Genomic DNA, 26,081 nt, shown 5'->3' with positions numbered 1-26,081 from the left:
TCACAATAAGCATGCTATAGCAATACAGTGAGGAAAGAATGGTTGTTTAAAAATATTGCTGGATCAACTAGAGATACACATGGAAAGAAAATGAAGCTTGACTTCTACCTCATACAAAAATCAATTGTAGATGAATCATAATCCTTAGTGTAAAAAGCGAAAGAATAAAATTTCTAGATTACATCAAAGAATATTTTCATGACTTTGGGCTAGGCAAATATGTCTTAAACAGGACATAAAACTAACCATAAAAGAAAAGATTAATAAATTGGGTCTCTTTAAGTAAAACTTAACAGCTTCTGCTCCTCAAAAGATACCATTAATAGAGTGAAATAAGCAAGCCATAGAAAAAATATTTGCAATACATATATCTAAAAAAGGACTTGTACCCAAGACATAGAAAAATTTCATACAAAACAATAAGTGAAAACCCAATTGTGAAAATGAGCAAAAGACAAACAGATTTGTCATGACAGAGGATATTCTAATAGACAATAAGCATGTGAAAAGGTGCTCATCCTCAGTAGTCAAAAGGGAAAGGCATATGAAACCACAATGAGATACCACTACACATCCACCAAGATGTTTAAAATTTAAAAGTTTACCAAGGGTTGGTGAAATATAGAGCAACTGGAATATTTATACATTGCTGGCTGGAATGTAAATGGTAAAACTTCAAAAACCTGTTCGGCAATATCTACTGAAGGTGAATGTGTTCATACATTTTGACCCAGAAATTCCATTCCTAGTATATACCTAACAAAAATGCATACATATGTGCACCAAAACATTATTAATACAAGAGTATACATACCAGCATTATTAGTAACTGAAAATAACCCAAATGCCCACCAAGAGTAGCAATGGATATTATATTGGGGAATAGTCATACTGTGGAATATTATGCAGTGACAAAAATAATAAACTTCTGCCTTATACAATAACATGGATAAACCTAATAGAAATCAGATTTGTGGTTACCAGAGGTTGGGGGTAGAGGGAGGAGGAATTGGAGAAAGGTGGTCAAAAGGTACAAACTTCCAGTTATAAGATCAATAAGCACTAGAAATGTAACATACGACATGACGAACATAGTCAACAGTGCTGCATAATATATAGGAATATTGTTAAGAGAGTAATCCTAAGAGTTCTCATCACAAAGAAAAAAATTTTTTTTATTGTTATCTATATGAGATGATGGATGTTAGTTAAACCTATTTTGGTAACATTTCACAATGTATGTAAATCAAATCATCATGTTGTAGACCTTAAACTTAAACAGTGATGTATACTAATTATTTTTCAATAAAACTGGGGGGGGGGGGGGGGCGGGAATGAAGACTTCTTCTTACAATCAGCTACAAGAAAAAGCCATACTTTGTAGGTGTGATATCCAATTACTATTTATTATTATTAGAAGTCCCTAGGGTCTTATTAAAACTTCAAAGGCCCTAAGCTCTAAAGAGATTATGAACTACATATGTAGTTCAAATAATCTTTAAAAAAGCAATCAAAACTTACATGTATGCTGACATTAATATAACTCCTTTCTAGAATTTTAGATAATAAAATTCTAGATGAAATCATTAAAGATGAACTCATTTTTCTTTTGTGGTGCCCCAAAGCACATCCTCAGTTTATCGTCTGAGTAATCTTGTACTGGCCACCAGAAAAAAAATAATTAAAACATTTACCTTGACTAGGAGATGAAGCAACTCCAAGCACACTGGAGATGACACCACTGATGTCCCTGATCTTCTCTTTATTATTATTATTACTTTTTAATAAGACATTTATATGTATAAGCATATACAGTCATTTTCTTCTTTGCATTTTAGTTTTTAGCTTAACAGAAAAGTATTTTCTAGCCCTCTGGATTTCACTTTTGATGATGATGATGATAAGATTCACTTGCTGTTTAAATACTGCCCCTCTAACCCTGAGAAAAGCCACCATAGTACAAAGAACATAGACTCAGCAGTTAGACAGACCAGCCTAGAAAGGAATACCAGTTTCATAATTCCTTATCTGTGTAATATAGGTAAATGCTCAAACTTCTTAAGAATTTGTTAGCCTAAGCATAAGAACAGTATTATTTCCAGGATAATTGTCAAAACTACACAATGTGATGTGTGTAAAAGTGCCTAGCATAGTTTCTGGTACACAGGAGGTATTTAATAAATCACAATTTTTCTTCCTCATTACACACATACAATCGTAACAGTATTGTAGAAATACTACAGAATTTTAAACTAACATATCTGGATCCAAGTAAGTCTGCACCATTTAGTGGCTGCATAATTTTAGGCCAATAATTTAAGTTCTTTGGACTTCACCTAAAAAATGCAGGAAATTCTACCTGCCCTATGGAGTATCTACGAGCATCAAACAACAACATGTACAGAAGTGCTTTCTAAACCACAGTGCTCCAAAAGGTTCCAGTATTACTGTTGTGATTATGTTGATCATCATCTGAGTATCAGGAAGGTTCTTCAAGCCTTCCTGTATGGCCTGAAAGAATTATTCCTTACGGAAACTAAATTGTATGAGAACACTCTGTCACTCCCCCAGATCTTCTGAAACCACTTAATTCACTGCTCACTAGGAGGTGCTGGCAAAGCAGAGTGCCATAGGGGTTCAAAAGATTTCTTCCTCAGCAGCCCCCTGTTTGGATCTAACTTAGAATGCTGCTGTACTTCAAAGAAGCATGCCAGAAACTCAAGGGAGAGAGAGGAGGCACACAAAGAACAGAAAAGACCGCCTGATTCTCCAAGGGCTACCTGATTCCCCCAAAGCACTGCTCTAACTAAATCTTTTGGGTGCATTTTGATCCAGCAACACCTATCATTCCACACCGAAGAGCCTACACTCCGGGGCCAATCAGATTCCAAGGACGTGAGGTGGTAGTATATTTTTCCTCCTTTCAAAAACATTATTTTAAAGTATGTTATTGAGCTAATAGAAAAGACACAGGAAGGAGGGAAGGAAGGAGGAATTGGGAAGAGCGGGCGGAAGGGAGGGGAGCCTAAATCTTTTCATTTTCAGAATCTTCCGAATTCTATTATACTTTCAGTTCAACTTCCACGTATAAATTTATAACAACAGAAGAATCTTTGAACCATTTTGATTTCCTCCTACTCTGAAAAAGATATTAAGAGGCAAAAACTGAAATTGTCAGGGCTATTAAAACATGACAGCAAGTTTTTAACAGAGTTCCCTCTAATCTGACAGCTCAGATAATTTCTCATTTCACCAGAGCCACAGAAAACTTTTCAACTACAAAGTCAGACTCTTGTAACCTTGAAACTACAGTTGATTTCTACACTTAGTGTAATGGAAAACCTCTTAAAAATTTCTGTCTCAATTTAAGAGCACAGCATATTGTCTTTATAGTATAGGCTCCACTAATGAGGAGTTGTCAAAAATAAATGAGGAAATAGTAAGTAAAAGTACTATGTAAATTTGAAATTATTATAACATATGGAAGGCGTTGTATAAAAACAAAGGTCTATAAGTGCATTGTTGATGTGAATAAGATATAGGATTCTTAACTGTAAATCATTAGATGCATTTCTTTTACAACCAGGAGCAAGACAAGGATGTCTTACTATCATTGCTCCACTTTAACACTAGTAATGGAGGTTCTGGTCAGTTCAGTAAGACAAGAACAAGATAAAGAAAAAAACAAGAATAAGAATTGATAAAGAAGAAGTAAAACTGTCCCTATTACAGATTATAAAACAAAGCGGCTGATTTAAGATCATGGTATGATGAATGTTTATTCAGTTTTGTGCAAGGTATCCAAATTGGAAACCCAAAGGTATATTGCTGAGAGGGTGAAGTATGATATTGGATATTATTCCAGAAATAAAAATGATAAAATAGGTACACCAGACTTAGTGGCCTTAAAAGTCACACATAGTAGCTTTTGAGGACACAGAACAAAGGTCATAAAATGAAGAACTATAGCTTAAATTGAATACAAAATCAAAGGAAAGTGGGTGCATAAACTTGAGAATAATATTCAATTCTAAATTACTCATAAGTATGCTATCGTATTTGCGAGTTACCACCACTCCCTGAGGTTTCCCTGCACAAGCACTCCACTACTAAATAGCAGTAGATCAAGACGAGAAGGAATTGTGTTAATTATAAACCACATGGTCCACACGGTAGAACTCCAGCAAATTTTGGGTTCTCCAACATTTTCTGATATAGTCATCTCTGCTCTCCTCCACTATCAAAGACTGTTGTGAAATTATGTGTAGGTAATACGCATTTTAGTACAATATTACAAGCCTTAGCAACTTTTATTTACCATCTTGAATTTTGAAATGTTTTTAATATGATTCTTTGGTTGTCCAGATTTTCACAAAATTTAGTGCAATATAAGCTAGTCAGAAATTATAAGGTATCTTAGAGCTACATTTTTATAATATTCTTTACTCAAAAAGTACTTTAAAATTGCCTAATTACATTACAAAATGTACTTTGATCATCTAAAATGGCTACACAAGCTGTGTGAAGGTACTATAAACATTTTCTAATGAACTCAAGGTTGGATTATTATCTGCAATATCAAAGCAAGGGGTATCAACTACTTAAATGTACTAATTATTTAACTTTTATCTTTATGTCCACTAAAGTTTCATATATTTCTCCTCTAAATACTACATAATACCAAATACTGTTTTTACTACAATGGAACAAAATTGTAAGTCAGAGGCTGCAAGCACATGGAACCAGCTGTTTTAGTTATGTGAAAAGAGTATCTAGTAACAATCAGAGAAAAATTGAGGGAAAAGTCACTGATTGGCTAAAAATATACTGAATGCCAGAGGAAAAACATTGTTTCATATACCATAAGCCAGACCCTTCTGAATAAATTTAGAAACATAAATTTTGATATCTTCCTTACACAAGCCAGAAGCTAATTAGGTTGCAGAATTTCAAAATTGGTAGGAATGTTTTTAATAATTACTTTTTCTTCTTACAAGCATATAATGAATATATTATACATTTTTTATGGTGTTCAATGCTTGTTGGCATTTTAAAACCAGATGAGGTATCTGAGAGTACACTCTCAGATTTTAAGTTATTTATGCACTTCAGCTCTGAATGATATATCCACATAAAAATAGATTTCTGATCAGTGTGTATATTTATAATCCTCCAAAATGGCTATATCAAGAGAAAAGAAAAGAGGAAAAAAAAGACAAGACAAGACAGGGGTGGGCAGAGGGCTAAACCACAAACACGCAAGAAGGACTTTAAGGAACGCTGTGCCATTTGCAGAATTAAGAATCAGTCCTGCTTGGTTAGCACATGCAGGCAAAGGCTTTTTAGCAAGTGCCATTTTAAAAAAAACAGTAAATATAAAATGACATTGATACGTGAGTATACTTCTGACTACCTACTAGCTAATCTTTGCCACTCAACAAAAGGCTAAATTTGATTATTGAGGAACTGATTATCTGACTTCCAAATTAGCCATGGTGTTTGCTTTTTCTTCATATCATTACAAGATTTTTGTGTAGTTTACTATTCATTAACAATCTCTACTGGAATTGTAGGTGAGGACCATGTTGAGCACACCCACTACACTTTGTAGGGCATCTTAAGTTTGAGAATAAAGGGTAAAACTCTTTTTAATGGACTTCGTAATTTTAAGTCTTTGGCCTCAAGTAGCATTGACAATATAAGATAACTATATATTATTATTTAAAAAGTCAATGTGTATTTCTGATATAACCTTGAGAAATTAATAATCTATGGCTATTCTCCACTAACAGAGACAGAATCTTTTGTACCTAAACAGAGCATATTTACTGAAAATCAGAAAACAGTTTTCTTCCAGGCCTCCTAATAATGAGGGAGAAGAAAAATTCCAAAATGGGACATAAAAATTGCACAAGGACGTACGATGTAACATCACTCAAAGTACATCAACAATATCAGAGAATTAGCCAGAATTCAAAAACTGGTGCCACACTGTTTCTGACTCTAGCCTATCATCAAAAAATTGAGACAACTGTCACATTATCTTGTCAAAAGGGCAGAGTCATCGGGACTCCTTCAAGCCTTACTCTAGTAGCCTGAAAGGACCTTCTGTTCCATTCCTGTGAGCAGCAAAGCCAAAGTGAGGCCACACGGTGCCTCTTCCCTCACGATAAGGCATAGAACACACAGCCAAAAAGTCACCTTCAGGACTTGGTACCGAGGACCTGGTACCATAAATGTAAAGCAGAGAACATGGCACAGTACAAATAAGACACGAAGACAGAAAAAAATCTAAAAGTTTTCAAGATGGGTTCCTAAAATATAGCCTTGTAAATACATTAGAAAAAATGAGGTGGAGGGCCCTACCTTGCAGATCTTGTAGAGTGACTCCTGGCCATCTCCTCTAGTATCTTTAAAGTAATCATGTGCAGGAAATGTACGATGAATATCTCGAGTAATAACACTCTCCTGGGCTGAGTCCTACAAAAGAAAAAAGAAAGACTTGGTCATTAATTTAAAATTTCTTTTAATTATGAAAATTAATATATACATATGGTAAAAAAAAATACAAACAGCACAAAAAAGTATGCCTCCCCCACCAAAAAAAAAACCTTGCCTTCCATCCCTACCCAGGCCCATAGTCCCATTGACTAGAGATAAATACTATCAATAGTTTCTTTTGCATCCTTTCATCCATTCCCCAATGGATGTGTGAATGCATATTTATGTGAGAAGGAAGAGAGGGAGGGAAGCCGTATACACACATCTCCATCCTTTGCTTTCTGAAGCAAAAATAGAAGCAAACTATCTGCTCTTTTCACGTAATAGGATAACTTACAGAACATTCTTTATCAATGCATGCAAATGTATTTCATTCTCCTTAGGAGAAGCTATTAAAAAGAATGAGGTACATATGGATATTAATATATCATAATTTATTTAATATTCTCCTATTAATGATCTTTTTGAATTTTTTTCTATTTATATTACAAATAATATCACTAGGAACATTTCCAAACATAGATGTTCAAGTATACGTTTCTAGGGGTTGAATTCTGAGGTCAAAGGGTATATGCATATCCATTTTTGATAATCGTACTTTCCCTCCAGAGTTGTTGTACCAATACATCAACTCCAAATATTCCAAACCATGGTATTGTTTCTCCACACCCATGCAATACCACATATTATGTAACTTTTTAATTTTTGACAATCTGATCAGTGAAAACTCAGACCACAGTAATTTAAAAAGTAAAAATATTATCAATCTTTCTCCCCTGATAGGTTAATTACCCAACTCACATACTCTAGAAAATAAAAAGCCCCAAAACTATCACATTTTGATGATATATACTTTAAAGATAAATCTAGAGAATTTTTTCAGATAGATTCAGGAGCCAAAAGCTCAAAACTGAGTAAAATTCTAAGCCTTATAAAAAATGATTAATCATTCGCTTGATTTTATTCTAGTGCTATAAATGTTGTTTATCTATTTAAATGTCAGGAAAATAGAATGGGACTGCTTCTAGCAACCCTGAAGATGAAACTATTTTGCACAATTTGAGGAAACACCAATGACTAGCATTGCAAATAAAAGTACTACTTAATATTTTGCTTCCATAAAGATTTGAACAAATTGCTTCTTTACGTTAAAATCAAGAAAGGAAAAAAATGTGTAATATGTAAGTTATTTTAATGAATGCTATTTTCCTTTCTATCTCTAGCTGAGCAGTATATAAGAAGCAAGTAGTTGATTAGCTCTAAGTTAAGCCAGTGCCTTCTCTTGCTGCCTTTTTCATTTCAGCTGCTATTTCATGCTGAGTGGTAATTAGATCTTATATCACGTAGAGAAAGGACACAAACTGAAAAGTTCCAGATTTGCTAACAAACACCAAACATATTACAAGTCACTCCAAAGGAAATTCTGATGGCTTACAGGAATAGAATGCTACAGCTGAATAAAAATGAACTTTAAAAAAATTACCATAACTTAAGTAAAGGAATACATAGAAACTTTATATTTATCAAGGTAAATATAATTTCTAATGATAAAGAAAATTTTGGGTGAGAAAAGGGTAGAGAACAAGGTAAATATAAAGGTACTACATAAAGAGACATATTATGACACGCATGTTTTATCTGACCTGGTATGGAGTCTAAGTAGGGGAATCTGGTACGAGGTAGAAGAAAGTTTTCACTGCCCAAGTTTTCTCCAATAAAAGGGTTCTCTTTCCACATAGCAATAGTTTTCACTTACAAACTATTTGAAAAGATGACCAGTAAAAATGCTACTACTGCCATTGCTGAGCTATTTCAGGAGCAAACATGTGCTGAGCGGTTCTCAGGATAACTCTTTTTGCATCTTTCAAGATGTGAAGGGAGAGAGATCATTGGACTACATTCCCTAGAAACTGCCTACTCATTTGGCATCATGCTGTGTTGAAATGGCACTAACAGTCTGATTCAGAAAAAGAGAAATTGATAAAAAATTTCTAGGAAGTAAGTCTGCATAAATCTGAGTAATTTTTTTTCTGTGCATACTTGAATCTTCCTTGTTTGTTTTTAACAAATAAAGGGGCAAAAAATCAAATGAAATAAAAATCATAAACTTCTTCTTAAACTTTCCCTTCCTACGATTACTTTTAAATGCTTTCTCCATGTGTGTTTCTAGAGTTTTCTTCTTGCACAGTAATTTCAGTTGGCCAAGGGAGTAATTTCTAGAACTTCACTTTATAGACTAAATAAGCTATTTTGCTACATTGTTGACTGATCCCTTTCATATAAGTGAAGGTCAAGAGGTACACTAGACTCTTATAAATAGACTGATATTAACGAAATGGTGTAACAGACTAGAGAGAATAATCCTTTTTTCAAATTGAAAGTGAAAGTTAACCACCTTCCAGTTACCAATAATGTTGAGAAGAGGAACAGTACATATTTCAGGAACCCACACCTAATCCCACAAATTCACTCACCCACTCATTCAACAAATATTTAAGTCAGGGAGTCACAAAACCTAACACTCTGTAGAAGGAGAATAAAACAATTTTTCTCTTCAATATAAATTTATTTTTAGACTTATTCCAGTCATAGTTGTCAATTTTTACAAGAAATAAAATGAACAGAGAAGAAGTACAAAAAAGAGGTCAAATAATTCACCACCTAAATATCTGGAGTTAAAAGGGTGCATGTGAAAACCCTTTTTTTATACAGCTAAAAACATTTTATAGCACAACCAAAACTGTTATGAGGTCATTTTCTTGGGAGGTCCCCATAACCATAGTCTCCTCAAGTCCTCCCAATTATCTTCAGAATGAGAAGAGAGAAAAACTGACTCCCTCATGGGCAGCTACTTCACCAATATCCAGAGACTCACAACTTGACCCACAATGTACTTCCCAGTTAGATGCATCTCGCATTCTGATACTCAGGACAGGATGGTGGTTTAGTGGCTTTGGAGCCAGACTCATTGGTTCTATTTCTGGCTATTCCACTTAATACCTATAGGATCTCAGACAAGTTACTTAATCTCACTAAACTTCAGTTTCCTCATCTGTAAAATGGGATGATAATACCAAATTCATGTCATTTAGAATAAAATAACGTGTGTACAGTGCTTGGCACACTGCCTAGTACAGACTGAGCAGTCATTAAAGAAATAAATAAAAATAACAATTAATTATTATTTCCCCTTTTCCTTAAGAATCACATTTAACTGTTTAAATTTTTTGGTGAATATATATTTTAGACATCCTTCTGTATTTGTGCACTTTAAATAATAAAATAAACCACCATGTTTCTTTGGATATCATTAACATTATGATTATGAAACCAATTCCCTTAGAGCTTTTAGCATGATGATGTATTAATGCACAAATTTCCAATCACGTATCCTACATGTCCTAAATTATCCTTGTTTCTCTTAATCCATGAATAAAAACAAAAGTGAACAATTATTTGAATAAAGTGATGTTTTTATCAATTGATACACACTCTGGCCCCAGCTTTGCATATATCCATGCAATAAAGAAAGAAGTACAACAATATACCCAGAAGGAGAATGGGAAGGACAAAGCAGAGTAGCAGCTAAACATGCCAGATCAACTACCATTTCAATCATTACTTTAGAACTTGGCTTGTGAGGATTAGAAGGAGGTTGAAGTCATGGTTATGGAGAGGACAAATGCCACTGTCACCATTGCATGCCTCCCTTCTGGACCATCACCACCAAGAATGTAACTGGTAGGCAAAGTCCTTGAGATCATCTTCCATCAGCCAAAGGAGGGGTGAGGTTGGGTCACACACAAAAGCTGACTCAGACTAGAAACAGGGAGTAGTAGAGAGAGGCTTGGAAGAAAGTCTTAAAAGCTGAATTTTATTCAACCCCACACGCACCGCTCACACTAATACCACATGGAAACTAAATCCTTTTTACTTTATCTTTCAAGGATTTTCTTTAATTTCCAAACCACTAAGTCACAACACTAATAAACATCTTCAAAAAAGACACTGATCTCTAGTGTGATAAAATCCATGGCCCAAAAGAGGATATAATTCAGCTTGTTGAAAATCAGTTTAAAACCAAACTAAGAGGTATGATAAGTAGCTCAATTAACTTTTTTTTTTAAAGATCGGCACGTGGGCTAACCACTGTTGCCAATCTTCCTTTTTTTTTTTTTTTAAGGACTGGCACCTGAGCTAACAACTGTTGCCAATCTCTTTTTTTTTTTTCTGCTTTATCTCCCCAAACACCCGCTGTACACAGTTGTATGTCTTAGTTGCAGGTCCTTCTAGTTGTGGCCAACTAGATCAACTTTGATCATTTTAAGTGGATTCAATTTACAGCCACTATCAAGAGTATTACATAAACTGTTCTTCCAGTATAATATATATACCCTGACATGTTTGTAATCTTAATTCCTATTCGAAGAGAATCATCACTTACTTGCTTGTTGTAAGAAAGAAATGAATACAGAATTCATGTGTCAACAAGCATTAGGAAGACAGGTTTGGATGACCATAGCCTATTATTTTTATAAAACAATTTCTGGGCTGTCAACAACTGGAAAGGTATTTTAGTGAGGAAGACTGTTCTCACATATGACCTTGGCACCAGAAGAAGTGTAAAAGTAATGTACTGATAAATGAAAACACTGACTGTACCTTGGTTTCCTACATTTTTACAACTACGACAGCATCTTTTCTTATTAATCCCTATTGTCAAATACCAAAGTATAACTACATTTTCACTTTTCATCTACTATGAAATCATTTCAACTTTATAAGTACCATGCCAATTTGTTGGTGTCATTAAAAATGTCATTGCAGATCATGCCTAGCCACAATCTGTCAGCAGATAAATGATTCAGAGCTTTAAAAAGATCTGACCTTAGAACGTGCCTTCTATTCTCACTCCACAGGGATCCTCCTTTAGTTCTACGCTGGAGCTAGCTCTATGGGAAAACATCACAAACTGGTCGCCTTACGCGTCCCTGAAAGCAGATGGGTTTGCAGTGGTGGGTCTGATTTATTTGCCTTGATGTTTGCCAAAAATCCAAAGAGGCAGAGATGAAAGGGGAAAATATAAAAGTGCATTCTAGTTTCAAACGTGCTACTGAAATCATGAGCTAGAAAGAGTATCACAAAAAGGTTGGATCACTGCCAGTCTTCATGCCTTGAATATAGGAGGAAGTCTCATCATAAGTAGAATAATATGGAAGCAAAGAAATAAACATCAACTAAATCATATTGTGAGAAAGCTGCTTCCCAGGCATTGTACCCACATGCTGCCAAATGTCTCAAAATCAAAGCCTGACACAAAGGTCAAAAATATTAGCTATATTCCGGCTTCAGCTGGGAAGAAATCTTTTCAGGGAGAGTAGCAACAATGAGAACTAAGGGCAAGGGAAAGAGAAGGGAGAGGAGGAAGTGTATTTATAAGACCAGTCAGTATTCATAATTGATACTTTGGTCCTGAAGGAAGTGCTGGGACTGGAGTGGGAAATATTTGAATAGAATAAAGCATTTCTTTGGGGCTAGAAGACTAAGAAGCATTGCAGCCTATGAGCACAGCTTGGATTTCCCAGAGATGCTATGGAATGTAGGTCAAAGCTGGGGATGACTCTCTACCACAAATATTTGAGGTTACTTTTACATTCCAAATACACCTATCAAAGCATCTATGGCCAGATTTGGGTATGTCTTCATTCCCAGGATTGCTGACCTCTCATTGTCCTAAGACAAAAGTTCAACTGGGGGACTTGACAGTCTTGGAAACTCATATCAACAGCCAATGATAAAACCCTGCAACTCTTTTTAAAATGAAGCACAATAACTGAACTCCATGCAGGTATTTTCCAAAGTTAGATATATTTCTAATTTTGTATTTTTAATTGTTAATTATGATTTTTATCAAAACAGCCATTTAAACCCTTTTGAAATAAACAAAAATTTTAAGAGCTCCATATCTACTACCCATTGTGTAAAAATAACATTCTTTCATTTTTCCACAAAACTTTAAAGAATGCCTCTGATAACTAGCATTCGATAAACGTGCCTATTTTCACCTGATCATTACATTTTAGAATTTTATTAATTTTGACCATGTACATATCTAGTTATTATTTTTACAGGTTGAATAACTTTCAACAACTTTAGAAAACATTCTACCACACCTTCAATCACTTTAGCTGCTTCTCTTTGAAACTCTTTGGGCTCAATTACATCTTGAATTGAATGACATAAAAATTGAAAGTACATAAAAAATTAAGCTTTCTATTTGCTTCTAATTCCATTCATGTATTCAACAAATACTTCTCTGAGTATCTACTAAGAACCAGGCACTGTTTTAGGTGCAGAAGATACAACTGTTAGCAAGACAATGTCCCTCCACCATGGAGCTTATATTCTAGAGGTAAGGGAAAAAGACATAAAAAACAAGTATATAATATTAATTAGTGAAAAGTACTATGAAAAAAATAAAATAAGGTAAAGAGATAGCGAGGAGAGGGCTGATGTTTTAGTTGGGTGGTTTTGCCTCTCTGAGTGAGGGTTCAAATACTTAGAGAAAGAGCATAATAGACAGAGGGGAAAACATGCAGAAGCCCTGAGGTGGGAGCAGAATGGCAATACTTCTGTAGACACTTTCCAGCATTTTGCTGACTTGTATGTTTGCAGATGTCTAAAATGAATTGCCAAAAATGACTCCAATACTTTCCTGGATTAACATGGCTACCTCATGAATTTATAAGTATAATTTAGAATATTTTTACAAGATGTTTTAATTCACATGTTTGAATAATATGCTCCTAATTACACATGTCAATATGAAAGCTTACTACTCAAACATTTATCTAACACCTGCCATGGACAAGACATTTGATCTAGCGGATCAAAAAGACACAGGATATAGTCCATGATGCTCCTAAATTGCAAGAGGTTAAAATCTACTTGTAAAGACAAAATATAGATATAATATCAATAGAAGGAAACATACACTAACAGTCATATAAATGATATGGGCAATATTAGCTATAGGAATTCAGTACAGAAGAGACTGCACAAGTATTCAAGCGGTGCAAGTGGCCTTCCACAGGAGATGGGGACTGGGCTGAGCAATGGAGACAGGACATGCTCGACACAAATGAAAGATCTCAGGAGAACACACTGACAGCAAGTGTAGCGTGAGCAGAGCCTCCAGAGCAGGAAAGCACTTGGCATGTCCAGGAGATAGGACTTTAATTGACTACAGAAGAGAATTCAGAGAGGGGCAAGTTTGCTGGAATCTAGAATATGGAAGGTAACCGTGAATGAAGACACTTTAATTTTGTGGACAACAAGGAGCCATTTCACCTACCATGGACTTCGTAGTCACAGTTTTGTCAATTCTTGTTTCAGTTTGGCCTCATCCAGTTTTACTATCTGAAACAATTGGTGCGCAGTAAAGAATTAACCGTACCCCAAAAGAGTGCTGGCCTTTGCCATTGGCTACTAGGAAGTGTGGGGACCTGGAAATGGCCACCCCAAGATATGTCTCTTTGGCATGATGATTATTTGAGGCTGCTTACTTTGCAGACAGGAAAGAAACTGAAAAGTAGAACTTACCCTTTGTAAGAGACATTTACATTGTAAAGGAACTCTCCATCTGTAAAGATATCTCTAGAAACTCTTAATCAATGGGGAAGGCAAGGACTTAAATTTGCATTTTATTGTGCTTATATGGTAACCTCCTGTAACTGACTTCCCTCCCCCTCCCAAAGTTAGCATTTCTTTAAGGATTAAGCATCTTTCCTTAGGCTAGGAACTGATTGCTGCGCTCATCTGTGACCACCCAGCTCAAGACAATAGACTTGCTTCCTGCTGCGCCCACCGAGATAGCAGACCCACTATCTGCTGTGTCCATCAAGCGCTGTGCCAACAGGGCAATCTTGTGACTATTGTGGGAGGGACATTTCAATCATACGTGAAATATCCTGTTTGGGGGTATATAACCACTCTGTGCACCCCACTTCTCTGGTGCCCTTTCTTCCTTCGGGAAGAGAGGCCCTGGGCCATGGTTCCTCATAAAGCTTTGTTTAATTTTCTCTTGCTATTCTGTCTCATGTGAATTTAATTCGGTCTCCGGCCAGACGAACCCACATTAGGTAGAGGAAAAGTCTTCCTCTCCCCTACAGAAGTGATCTCTAGGCTTCTGGAATGCCATCCTTGATAGGAGTCACTGTTTGCATGTGGGCCTTGGCCAACCAGCAGTCTAACAATGTGATTTATGATCAGGCTTTGGGCCATGCAGTATTAGTTCTATCCATGGAGAGGCTGGAGACTAAAGGTCAGTCACATGTGCAGTACATGAATGAGCCCCTACAAAAACTCTGGACAATAAGACTCAAGTGAACTTCCCTAACTGGCAATACTCCACATGTACTATCACACACTGATGCCAGGAAAGTAATGTTCTAACAAGTTAGCCATCAACAAATTTGAAAATTTCCTTGTGGTATTCTCACCAGTAAATCTTCTCTATTCAAAGATATTATTGCCTACCTTTTCCTCTATCTTTGACAAAATATTATTCACAAAAAAAGTCCCCCAAGACTTTGTTAATTCACATGACTTTTAAAAAAATCACCTTTTACGTAGAACTTGAAAGGTTAAAAATATTAGACCACTATTGACCATTTGACCACCTGTTCACTGAGCACCTCAAAAATCTATATGTGATTAGTGAAGTGATTAAAAGTAAGTTAAAAGCAGATGACACAACTACTGAAATGATTCTATAATTTATTTGCATAAAGGGTCACCTGGAACTTCAAAGGAGAGTGAGTATAAGTGAACAATAACTGCATCCCTAAATAAATGTCGATAATGTGTATATTTTTAAAATCCTACAGGATCAATAAAGTTATTCTGGGATATGAATTTTGAAAAAGGTAATTAGTTTTTACATCAAGTCAGGTTATATAACTGCCATTTAGTTCCTCTTTTCTAACAGCACACGTTTCTATTAACGTAAGTTTTTACTTACCTATATTTAGAAGGTGCACTCATCACCACATAACAAAATAAGTAGGAAGGGCTAAGAACAGAAGGGTTTTTTCCTGAGACACTATAATAGCTTTAGTTTTCAATTATAAAGATTTTGATTAATTAAATATTCTAACTCCATCTAGTAAGCGTACAATAGGGCATTTTTTTTGTCTTACAAATTATGGTTAATATTACAACTTTCTTTTCTGATACTCTACTTTGTCTATTTTTCTCTGTTCAAGTGGGCCAATTTCTTTTTCTCCAACAGATTTCTCTGGAAGTAGAAGAAATCTTTTTGTAGTAGAGCACATTTGAAAATTGATGAATCCCTTTTGGAATAAAGCCAAATCATGAGTAGAAACCTAAAGGTTTTCTTCTACACTTTTTTTCTCTATATAGAATCAGAAATGTGATTACTAATCTAAGACTTAGATTTAAGTAAGCATATATTCCTGCTCCTTAACACAGTATATTCCTTTTTAGCTTCTTTGCCGATTCCTCCTCTGCCTACTCCTTATCTGATGGTGTTACATCCGTAGCCTTGTTCTTTGCTCACTCTCCTTGCTCTCCCTGGGAAATCACATCCATTCCTGTGACTTCAACTACCATCTGTCTTCTCCTTCCTGGACCTTTACTGAAGTAGATTTCAAACCTTACTGATTATCAGAATCATCTGAGAAGCTATTTCAGAACCCCTATTCCCAGATCTCACCTAGATTTAATCTACCAATATCTCTATAATACTTCAGGCAACCTATATTTTTTAACAAATACCTACGCAGTTACAAGGAAAGTCCACATATTTTTATTTGAGAACTACTATCAAACAGATCTATCATTCCACATTTAAAACTTAACAAGTCAAAAACTCAGTTCAGAATTTCCCATATAATGACGTGCCCTTCCATATTCTCAGTCTCAATGAGAAGTTCCACTCTCATCTCTGAGTTGATACACAAAGAATTATTCTGGAAGTCTTCTCCTGTTTCCTCCCTTAATCATTTGGTCCTTTGGTCTTCCACTCTGCTATTTTAATTAACTGGTATCCATGTCTGAATATCCCCACTTGATTGCCACCTCTAGATGGCCCACGATCAGTTCTTATTTGTCTTTGTTTCCCTGGTGACTGAGACTTTAGCAGCTGCTTAGTGAATGAGTGCTGAGTAAATGAGAATAAGAGAAGCATATAGTCCCTAGGATGGAGAGACTAAAGTTTCATAATTCTTGCCTTGAGTTTCAAATTCCCTTCTAACTTCATTTAGTCAAGAGCAGTAGCAAAAGGAAATAATTTATGCCAAAATCAAAGACGATTACTAGGACTCATAGGCTTCCAAACCAAAATTTCACAGCAAAATGCATACCAAAATGTCTTTACTTCTAGTACCAAGGATGACACATGAAAATAACTGCAGATATTATATAAACTACAGAAAAAACAAGATGGATCTCCATCTTAAAATAGAAATTAGATATTCTACTGCTAGGAATTGCCAAAAAACATCATTACAAAAAGCTATTTGGGATTTTCTCACTGAGTTTTATCTCATTTTATATGAAAAGCAATAAAAATAAGGATGAAAAGATGAAAAAATTCAAATGCCACATTATTTTAAAATCATTCTTTTTACTTTAAAAGTGACGAGATAAACCACATAATTAATGTGTTCAAAACCCTGCTAGAAGCTAATTACATTAAATATGATGTTTTAGAAATCTGAAGTATCCTTCATAGTTGGCATGTTAACTCTTTCTCAGTAAAATAGCGTGAAGTAGTAGACTGAGATGACGGTCAGGTAAGAATCAGGAAATTCTGTCCCAGTCATCGTATCTCTGGATTACGGCACCTAGGCTCCGGTTCTTTCTGGTCTGAATATCATATTAAATCAAAGGAAGACACAGATCCTCCTCTTTCTTGATATAAGGACTTCTATAACTTTAGAAGTTATACATTAAGAGAGATCAATGTTTTCTATCTACTCTGTAAGACTATAAGACACTCAAGAAATGAGGATTTTTTTTATATCTTATGAACTGTTAGTTATTTAGGTTCTTTAATACTGGCGTGAGAAAAATACAGAAACAGCCTATGGTTGTAGTCTTTCTCAATTTTGAAACACCACCTTGTCGCCTTTAATCAATATACATACGTATTTACCTGGTATTTAAATGCTACATGGGCTACAGATGTTCGTGTAATTCTTTCCTAATAGACCCAAGTTGCTAACAGAGGACTTTTAAAGTCTGAATTTCTAATTAAGGGGAAGAAAATGCAAGTGCTGTAAACATTAAGAAACTGTAAAAGTAACCCCACTTATTTCTCATTTATTAGGCTGCCATTTTTGGAAGGTACTTTGACTTGATTCAGTGGCTATGGAGCCTAAAAAGAGGTTTCTTTCCAGGCATGTGTCTGGTACTGCTTTTTTATTTAGGCTTGGTTCTACAAATAAATGCACTCTCATTTTTCCAAAGCTTTAAGCGGTTAATACCAAGTTAAATATACAGAACGGTTAATTAGGTATAATTGGTAAGTAGTTCACAATACGAAAATAACGAATATTATTCTTTAGACAAACCAAGCCTTGTCTGGGTCAGCTGGGACATGGGTCCTCTTCTGGCACCATCACTATAGTTCAGGATATTACCTCTTTATGTTTAGACCATTTCAGTAGCCTCTAAATCATCACAGAGGAGTTTCCCTTTCCTTCAATCAGCCTGCACAGTACTTTAAGCTAATTTACCTAAAGCACAGTTTTGCTCTCATGTAACATTCAAATCCATCTACTACATGGTCCCACCTGCTATCCTCAAATAGAAAAAAAAAAAAAATCCCTATTTCATTTCATCTAAATCACATTCCATTCCCCAAAGTTGCAGTGTTCGTTCAAGCTTCATTGCTTTTGCGCAATTTCCTCTGCTTTGGATGATGACCCTTATTTCCCACATCTTCCCCTTTGAAATCTTGCCCATTTATAAAGGCTCATATCAGATTTCTTCCGTGATGCTTTCCTAATGATCCCAAGTGAAAATAATACGTTCTTCCTTTATGCTCTTATAATACCAAGTTGTAAAGACTTATATAAAGCGTATTACTTATTGCCTTGGGGTAAGACATATTTACCTCCACTAAGCTCCTGGCCACTAGAGATGGTGGCTTAGAGTAACACATCCAGTACCCTATACATCTGTATCAGAGGCCGAACAAATACTCATTGAATAAATGACTCCATGAAAGGAAAAAATGGTGAACAATAAAGAAAGAGTTTGTGTTGCTACTTAAGTGGAGGGTGGGCCATGCCCCACACTGAACCACAAATGAAAACTAGGTTGGGGCAAATTTTCCTTTCTTGGGCGCTCACATCTGCCCCATGAAATGCTCTGATCTGGCTCCAGGGGAGGGGGGCTATAAAAACCATCAGAAGGCAGAATGTTATCTGACGGGACTACTGTCACAATTCACAACATTTTCACTCAAAGGAAATAGATGGTCTCATTGTTCAAAACCCTGCTTTGCCAGGGGTTACTTGGAGGTAACTTTGGAGAAAGTCATTGTGACCAGAAACCACACAAGGAAAGGGTTAATGAAAATCTGATCCATAACTAAACATAGTCTGTCAAATGTTTTCCAGACAAGGAGGAAACTAAATGTGCTATTTTTCAGAAGATGATGTCCTGGTTTTTGTAGATGTTGCCATCCTACAGAGAAACTTACACAGTTGCAGCAGGATCCCTGCAAACTGCCCCAGCTCTAAATGGCATGTTGCATTGAACCTGCTATGTAATGATGCATTGAACTTGTTATGTAATGGCCCGCCTGTCATGTGCCCTGATCAGGCCCAGTTGTTACACAGTTGTAACATGTCCTCTGCACTCTGGTATATAAACCTTTCACTTGCAGTAAGCTGGCGGGGAGTGGGGGACATGGGCAGGCAAGCAGTGGGGCACTGCTTCAGGAGCTATCCCTGGGGTTCTTCATTGCTTGTGATAAACCATTCTTCTTCACTCACTTCAGCATTGGTTGTGCTTTTCAGCTCCGCACTCACCAAGAGACAGACCCATTGTGTTCGGTTCATCATCACAGCTTAGTTCATAATGCCAGCTTCCTGACATACAGGAAAGAACCATCAAAGAAGCCTTTACACAGATTTATCATGATAAACAGAAAGCACACATTTTTGTTTAAATCTACCTTGAACTCAGCATAGGATAAAATGCTTTATCAAGACAGTGTAATGCTACAATTATCTTAGTAGCCACAGAAAGCAGCACTCTTCCAAGTTAGTATTTCTTGCTGACTATTGCTGTGATACTGTGTTCAAGATCATAATGGTAAATGATGCAGCCCTGAAACATAATGGGATAGCAGCAACCAGAGTACCTGTTACAAATGTAGCAAATTTGAGAGCCACAGGAAGAGGAAAGGAGTAGTGGCTCACTTTTGATTCTTTAAACAAGATACAGCATTCTGGCCCTGAGCATCAGTCAGGATGACACCTCTGCTTTTGCTACTAGGGGAATGTCTACAGCCCCTGAAACTCAAGGAGAGTTGGAGATGGGATGAGGTAAATGAGACAGAAAGAGTGGCCTGGCTCTAACCCTGAGTCCAGTTTTGCAACACCACGGTACCACTGCCCCTAGGAGAATCAAGGAAATGTCAGAAGTGGGGGGGGAGGGGGGGGGAAGAATGACATTGGAGGGGGAATAAGGCACAACAATATTTCAGGAGTAGAAGAACTCTTAACTTGTTAGCTTTTTGTTTGTGTTTTACTGAAGGATTTAAGTAGGGCAACTACTACAAGACTCAGTGCCCTGTAAAGAAAATGTATTCAATTCAATATGCTCAACTATATGTAGGCTTTAGTTCTCTTATAATTTTACGGTTCCACAAAGGTTAAAAGCTACTGTGTTTTGCCCCAGTTTTTAGGGTTCCCAGATGAAATATACGATGCCCAGTTAAAATGCATGGTATTTACTCTTACATGAGACATACTTATTTTAAAAAATTAGTTTTTGTTTATCTGAAATTCAAATTTAAGCAGTGATCTCTATTTTTATTTGCTAAATCCGGCAGCCCTACCCAGATGACTAATATCACAGTATTGGGAAAATCAATTCCTGAATACTCTTCACATACCATTTTGTTTTTGTTTAAGTTGTTTTTAAATACTTTGTTCTGAATGGTACCATATTCGATATAAACTAGCTACATTTGACTTCTCAAACAAGCTGTTTTAAATTTACTTAATAAAAATGAGCAAATATTAGTTAAAAGCCACAGATACTGCTATGAATAAAATCAGAAAGCTTTGTTCTAAACTATAACAGACTACAAGGAAAATGAGGACATCTAGATAACAATGGACAGACGCCATTATTAGTGAGAATACCAAGCCTGTGAAGCACAGAAAAACTGAATTGATGACCTGGAAAATAAGATCAAATTAAGATATAGCAGACTGGCCTGAGGTCCCTCAAGATATGAAGGCAGGGAACAGATAAAGATTCCTCCTAGCGAATAAAAGACAAAGATGCAGAGCATGGTTACTTAGTCAACATTGTCTCTCCTCTGTTCAAATGCCAAATAAAGATCAATCAATTAACATTTGAAAACTCTTCTGGTCACAGAAGAAAGTGGCTTCAAAATTAGCATAATGACATAAACCTACACCTGAGATTTTAGTACTGTGTTATGCCTTATCAATGGACCTTTCTTTTTCTAGTTTTTACATTGCAAGTATTGATATAAAGAAGTATCAGGGCACAACTTGAACGATTTGGTGGGTGTGGTGGCCTGGGGACAAGCAATATTTAGATATAACTGTCAATTCAGGTAAAATAAAAATTTATGGGTTGCATATTTTAAATGAATTTTAAATTAAAAAATTCAAAGTAAACAAATGTTAGCATCTACACTTAAGTATTCTTACTTTTCTGAAGAGTTTAATTTTTATTGAAATTTCATAAACTAAGTAACTAGCAGGCACTACAGCATGTGATTATAATGGTGCACTTTTGAACAAACTTGTTAGTCTTTCTTTGATTATATTGTAAATTAATTGAAAAATGTGACTTTTCTTCTTCCAGTGTATTCTTTAAAAAAAGAATTTTCAATTGAAAAGAATTTAAACAGAAACTTCTCTAATACGCAAACATACACACTCTCTCTCTCACACAAACACATAGACATACTCTTTCCCTTCCTCTCTCTCACACACACACAAAGATAGTCCACTTCCTTTGAAACAATTTTCATCAGCTACTTTTATCTTTTTGTCTGCAACCAACTAACCACAGCAGGAGTCTAGCTCCCAAGGCTCAGGGATTCATAGTGAGACCTGCAAACAGCCATTGATGATTAAGTATCTAGGTACTAAAGTTTTTTCCTTTTTGCAATTACTGATTATAGCTTTTAGCTGTTTAAGCCACCCATTGTTAACTGTGCTCTTTAGGCAATATGCTATCTGACCCCCACTAGGTTCCTACAGATAATATCTCCCTGGAGCCTGGGTCACCATGGTAATGGGTGTGTGAGCTATTTTTCAGGAATTAGAACTCCTGTCCACTTCAGGCCCATTGAGACCACCAATTCATCAACTGGACCCGCAGAGATGTCTGATAGGCAACCTTTGATGTCAAGAGGCTAAAAACTCCACCCTCAGATCATGCTAACACCACCATCTTGTGAACATGGGTCCTGTGAAGGGGCATGAAGCCTGACTACGCTTGCGCGGATCATCAAACCTCACCTCTCTTCACCTCCAATCACCTCTCTCCACATTTCAGACCACCTTGTCCCCTATCCCATAAAAATCCCTGAGTCCCTGTTTTCGGGGAAGCGAATTGGAGGCTCATGCTCTCACTTCCTCACGTGGCTGCCTTGTGATTAAACCCTCTCTCTGCTGCAATCTTGTCATCTTGGTGTTTGGCTTTCTGGGCAGCCTGCAAAACACAAACCTGGTTTGGTAACAATAGCCTGCCATCCCACCCCCTAGGGCTGGACTCAGTAAGGATTTGGTGATCTCTGAAGGCAAACCACACAGACTGCGACTAGGCAAAACAGGAGCTCTGAAAACAAGGAGCACAAGTATCTTGGAAAAATTTGATCCTTAATCAAAAACAAAACCACTGAAGTAGCCATAAGGCAAAAAATCTGAAATTTTCTGGACTTCCTTAAACTTGTTTCATGGAATACCCTCAGTAAATCCATTGCCTCTGGGCTATACCAGCCTGGTGTCCTCGTCCCATCCAACAAGATCATCTGTCATCACCTCCAATTGGGCAAACTTGGCTGATTTTTTTTTATATGCCCTACCTGTCCAGTAAATCACCAACACTGCTTCAAGCAGGCATAAGGAGGTGGACAGGATCAGAAGAAAAGATTGGGCAAAATTTAGCCCTCTGTGTGGGGGAAGGTCCTGAAATTAAGATAATGGACCATATTTCAAAGCTAGGTTGGGTGCAGTGGCTGCAATACTGGTCCAGAATCAATGCTGTCCAAAAGAAATACAATGCAAGCCACAAATGCAAGCCACATATGTAATTCAAAATGTTCATGGAGCCCCATTTAAAAAGTCAAAACAAATAGGGGAAATAATTAAATTAAATTTAAAATTTAATTTTAATAACATTTCATTTAACCCAATGAGTCTGAAATATTACCATCTCGACATGTAATCAATATTAAAAGTAAACAACAAAATATTTTACACTTACAGCACAGGTCAATTCTGATTTGCCACATTGCAAGTGACTGACAGTACATGTGTCTAGTGGCTACCACCTCAGACAGTGAAGGTCTAGATTTTAACTCGGAAGCCACACTCTACACCTTCAACCCCTTTGTCATGTACTTTTCTCTCTGTAGGGGGATGGAAAAAAATGTCTTTTGAGTGTGAGAGTAAAAACAAGGAGAGAAGGATGGAAATGGAATTTTCAAAACCTGCCTCCAACTGTGTAAGCTGTTGGCCCTATAACTAAACATTACAGAGAAGAATGGCTTATGTTTTTGCTTCTTCCAACAGTCCTCTGAAAGGCCAAGGTTTCTTACAAAGTGGCTAAGCTCATTACCAAGAATGATATTTCTTAGCCACACTTCCATATGGGATATAATTAACAAGGATTTATCCTACTACCCTGGGCTAATAGAAACACCAGTAAAAAGCACAAATTGGAGCATAGTCTTAAACATTTTCTATAGACTCTGGAAGATTGTGCAAATCTCAGAGATGACTTTTGCCAAAATTATGGACTGGGACTGCCAAAATTATGGAAGCAAATCTTAACTATCCTGTATTGAGAGAGTACTGACCTGATTACGTTGACATTGCCTGAATTTTCTATTTAAGCAGCGAGAATGCTTACAGGCTAGATTATCAAAATCTAATTTTCGTTTTTTGTTTCCTCCCAGGTCTCTCAAACTTCTTTACCCACAACAAAGAAGAATACTAAAGAATATCCTTCACAATGGAATGCCCTTTTCAGAAAGCATATGGTAGTGGGAAAAAAATGGGGCTGTAAAGCTACCTACATTAGACAATCTTGGACAAGTTACTTAATGTCTCTAAGCTTTGTTTTCCTCATTCTCCCTACTTTCCCAACAAAACTGTGATGTTAATTCTAATTTTCAAAATTGTTTTAAGATTAGATATTATTTATGCCAATCGTATTGCCTGACACATAGTAAGCATTCAATTCATGGTAGATATTAGTAAACCTGGAATTACTTTGCTTTTTCTCCACAGCATGAAGGCAACAGTTTTAGCACCTGGAAGTTGGGTAACTCCTGCTGCCTTCTGATGTTACCAGGCAGTCAGATCATACCCCAAACTCCTAAAATGGAGTCATGGTGAACAGACTGGGGCTTAGCAAATATACAGCCATCCTTGGAGGTTCTCTGTGAGACGTGGGAACTTTAAATCTCCATTACTGAATCATGATTATGGCCTAATGGTGGGTCATAATCAGAATTAAAGGGAAAAAAAGAAATAGGAAATATCCAGTGCATCTCACAGAATCACTTCTGAAAACTTTTGCTTCTGACAGACAGACACATAGACATATGTATGGAGAGGATCAAAAAAGTCTGAACTCCACTGCCGTAGAACACACTAGAATTTCAAGGATCCCTGAAACTTCTCACTTCCTAGGAGATGCAGATGAGCAGGAGAGAAGAGAGTAGCTGACTCCCTTGAAAAGGAATTTTTAGGGCAAACGTAGATAGAGTTATCAAAGGTGAGCTCTAAAATACAGATATGGGATAAGGATATAATGACCCTAACTTTGATCCATATGGCTGTGTTAAGTCATGCTACCCTCAAACGACCATAGAACACAGTGTAGCTGGTTAGCTAGATGACATGAAATCTTCATAGAGTAAGATACAGTCACCTTTTTAAATGGCTATTTCTCATTAAAAGTACTTGGGAAATATAAGAGTTAAGGCTCTGATGAAAGAAATCTTCCTAACTTTATAAATAAAATTTGATATAAATTCTTTTTGTGTGTGGAATTCAAGATTTACATAATTTGAGAATTTTAATGTGTATAATACAGATGCTATAGTTCGCATTGCTATTTTTGGTTATAAAAAGAAAAAACAACCTAGATTAAAGCACACGCACTTTTAAAAAAGTGAAACACCATGTTTTGGAAATGCTTGGATTAAAGAAAAAACTTCTAGCATTAAGGCAGAAAAGAATTACAGAAAACAAGTTTGTCTGTTATAAAGCTAACTCTACCCTATCTTTAAAGAAACTCTCCTTTAAACCCCTTATGAATTCTACCCTCAACACTCCACTGAAACTGCTCGTTAAGGTTACAGTGACCTCCGAATATTGTGCTCATACTGTGTGCTCATATTCAGTGTTCATATTGTGTGAAGTGGACAGCGTTTAAGAAAGCTAACCATTCCTTCTTTTTTTCCTTGTGATGAGAACTTTGAAGATCAAACTCTCTTAACAACTTCCAAATATATAATACAGTATTATTACCGATAGTCACTTTGCTGGACATTACACCCCCAGGACTTGTTTTATAACTCATTCCTTCTTTCTTGAACCTCTTCCCCCATGGGTTCCCAAATACCTCTTCTTTGATTTTCCTCTCACCTCTTTGCAGCTTCTCAGTCTCCTTTGCCAGCAACTCTTCTGTAAAATTATTACATGGTTTTTCTTTTTAAAAGACCACTCTCTCCTTGTGTGGTTTTGTATATACAAGGCCTCAATTTTAAGCAATTCATTGATGATTCTCAAATTACGTCTCCAGGCCTCAGACTTACATTTTAAATTGTTTACTGTACCTGGCTTCCCTGCAGGCACCTGAAACTCAGCATGCTAAAAAACAAACACATCATCTTTTTCCTAAAGTATTCTTTCCCTCCCATATTCCTGTCCCATTGTGGTGAAAGGCACCACTCTGTATTTAGTCTCCCAAGGCAGAAACCGGGGAGTCCCCACATATGCATCCTCCTATCTGACTGTTGTCAAAACCAATTACAAAGCCCTAACTGTTCTTTCTCATTATTGATCCTCAAATCCATCATCATTTCTCCATTTCAATTG

The 26,081-nt window shown here is 36.3% G+C and overlaps 1 protein-coding gene across 18 annotated transcripts in view; it reads right to left on the bottom strand.

The window, feature by feature from the left end:
- The window catches only part of RABGAP1L (RAB GTPase activating protein 1 like), a 674,786-nt gene that overhangs the window by 310,675 nt on the left and 338,030 nt on the right, over positions 1-26,081 (bottom strand). For all 18 annotated transcript variants that reach the window (XM_070266397.1, XM_070266404.1, XM_070266408.1 and 15 more), the window contains 1 exon segment: positions 6,367-6,480. In XM_070266397.1, coding sequence (XP_070122498.1) covers positions 6,367-6,480 — 114 coding nt within the window.

Source organism: Equus caballus, chromosome 5 (assembly GCF_041296265.1).
Source record: "Equus caballus isolate H_3958 breed thoroughbred chromosome 5, TB-T2T, whole genome shotgun sequence".
Classification (NCBI taxonomy): domain Eukaryota; kingdom Metazoa; phylum Chordata; class Mammalia; order Perissodactyla; family Equidae; genus Equus; species Equus caballus.
Note: the sequence above shows the minus strand (reverse complement) of the source record. Positions and strands in the feature narration are given on the sequence as shown.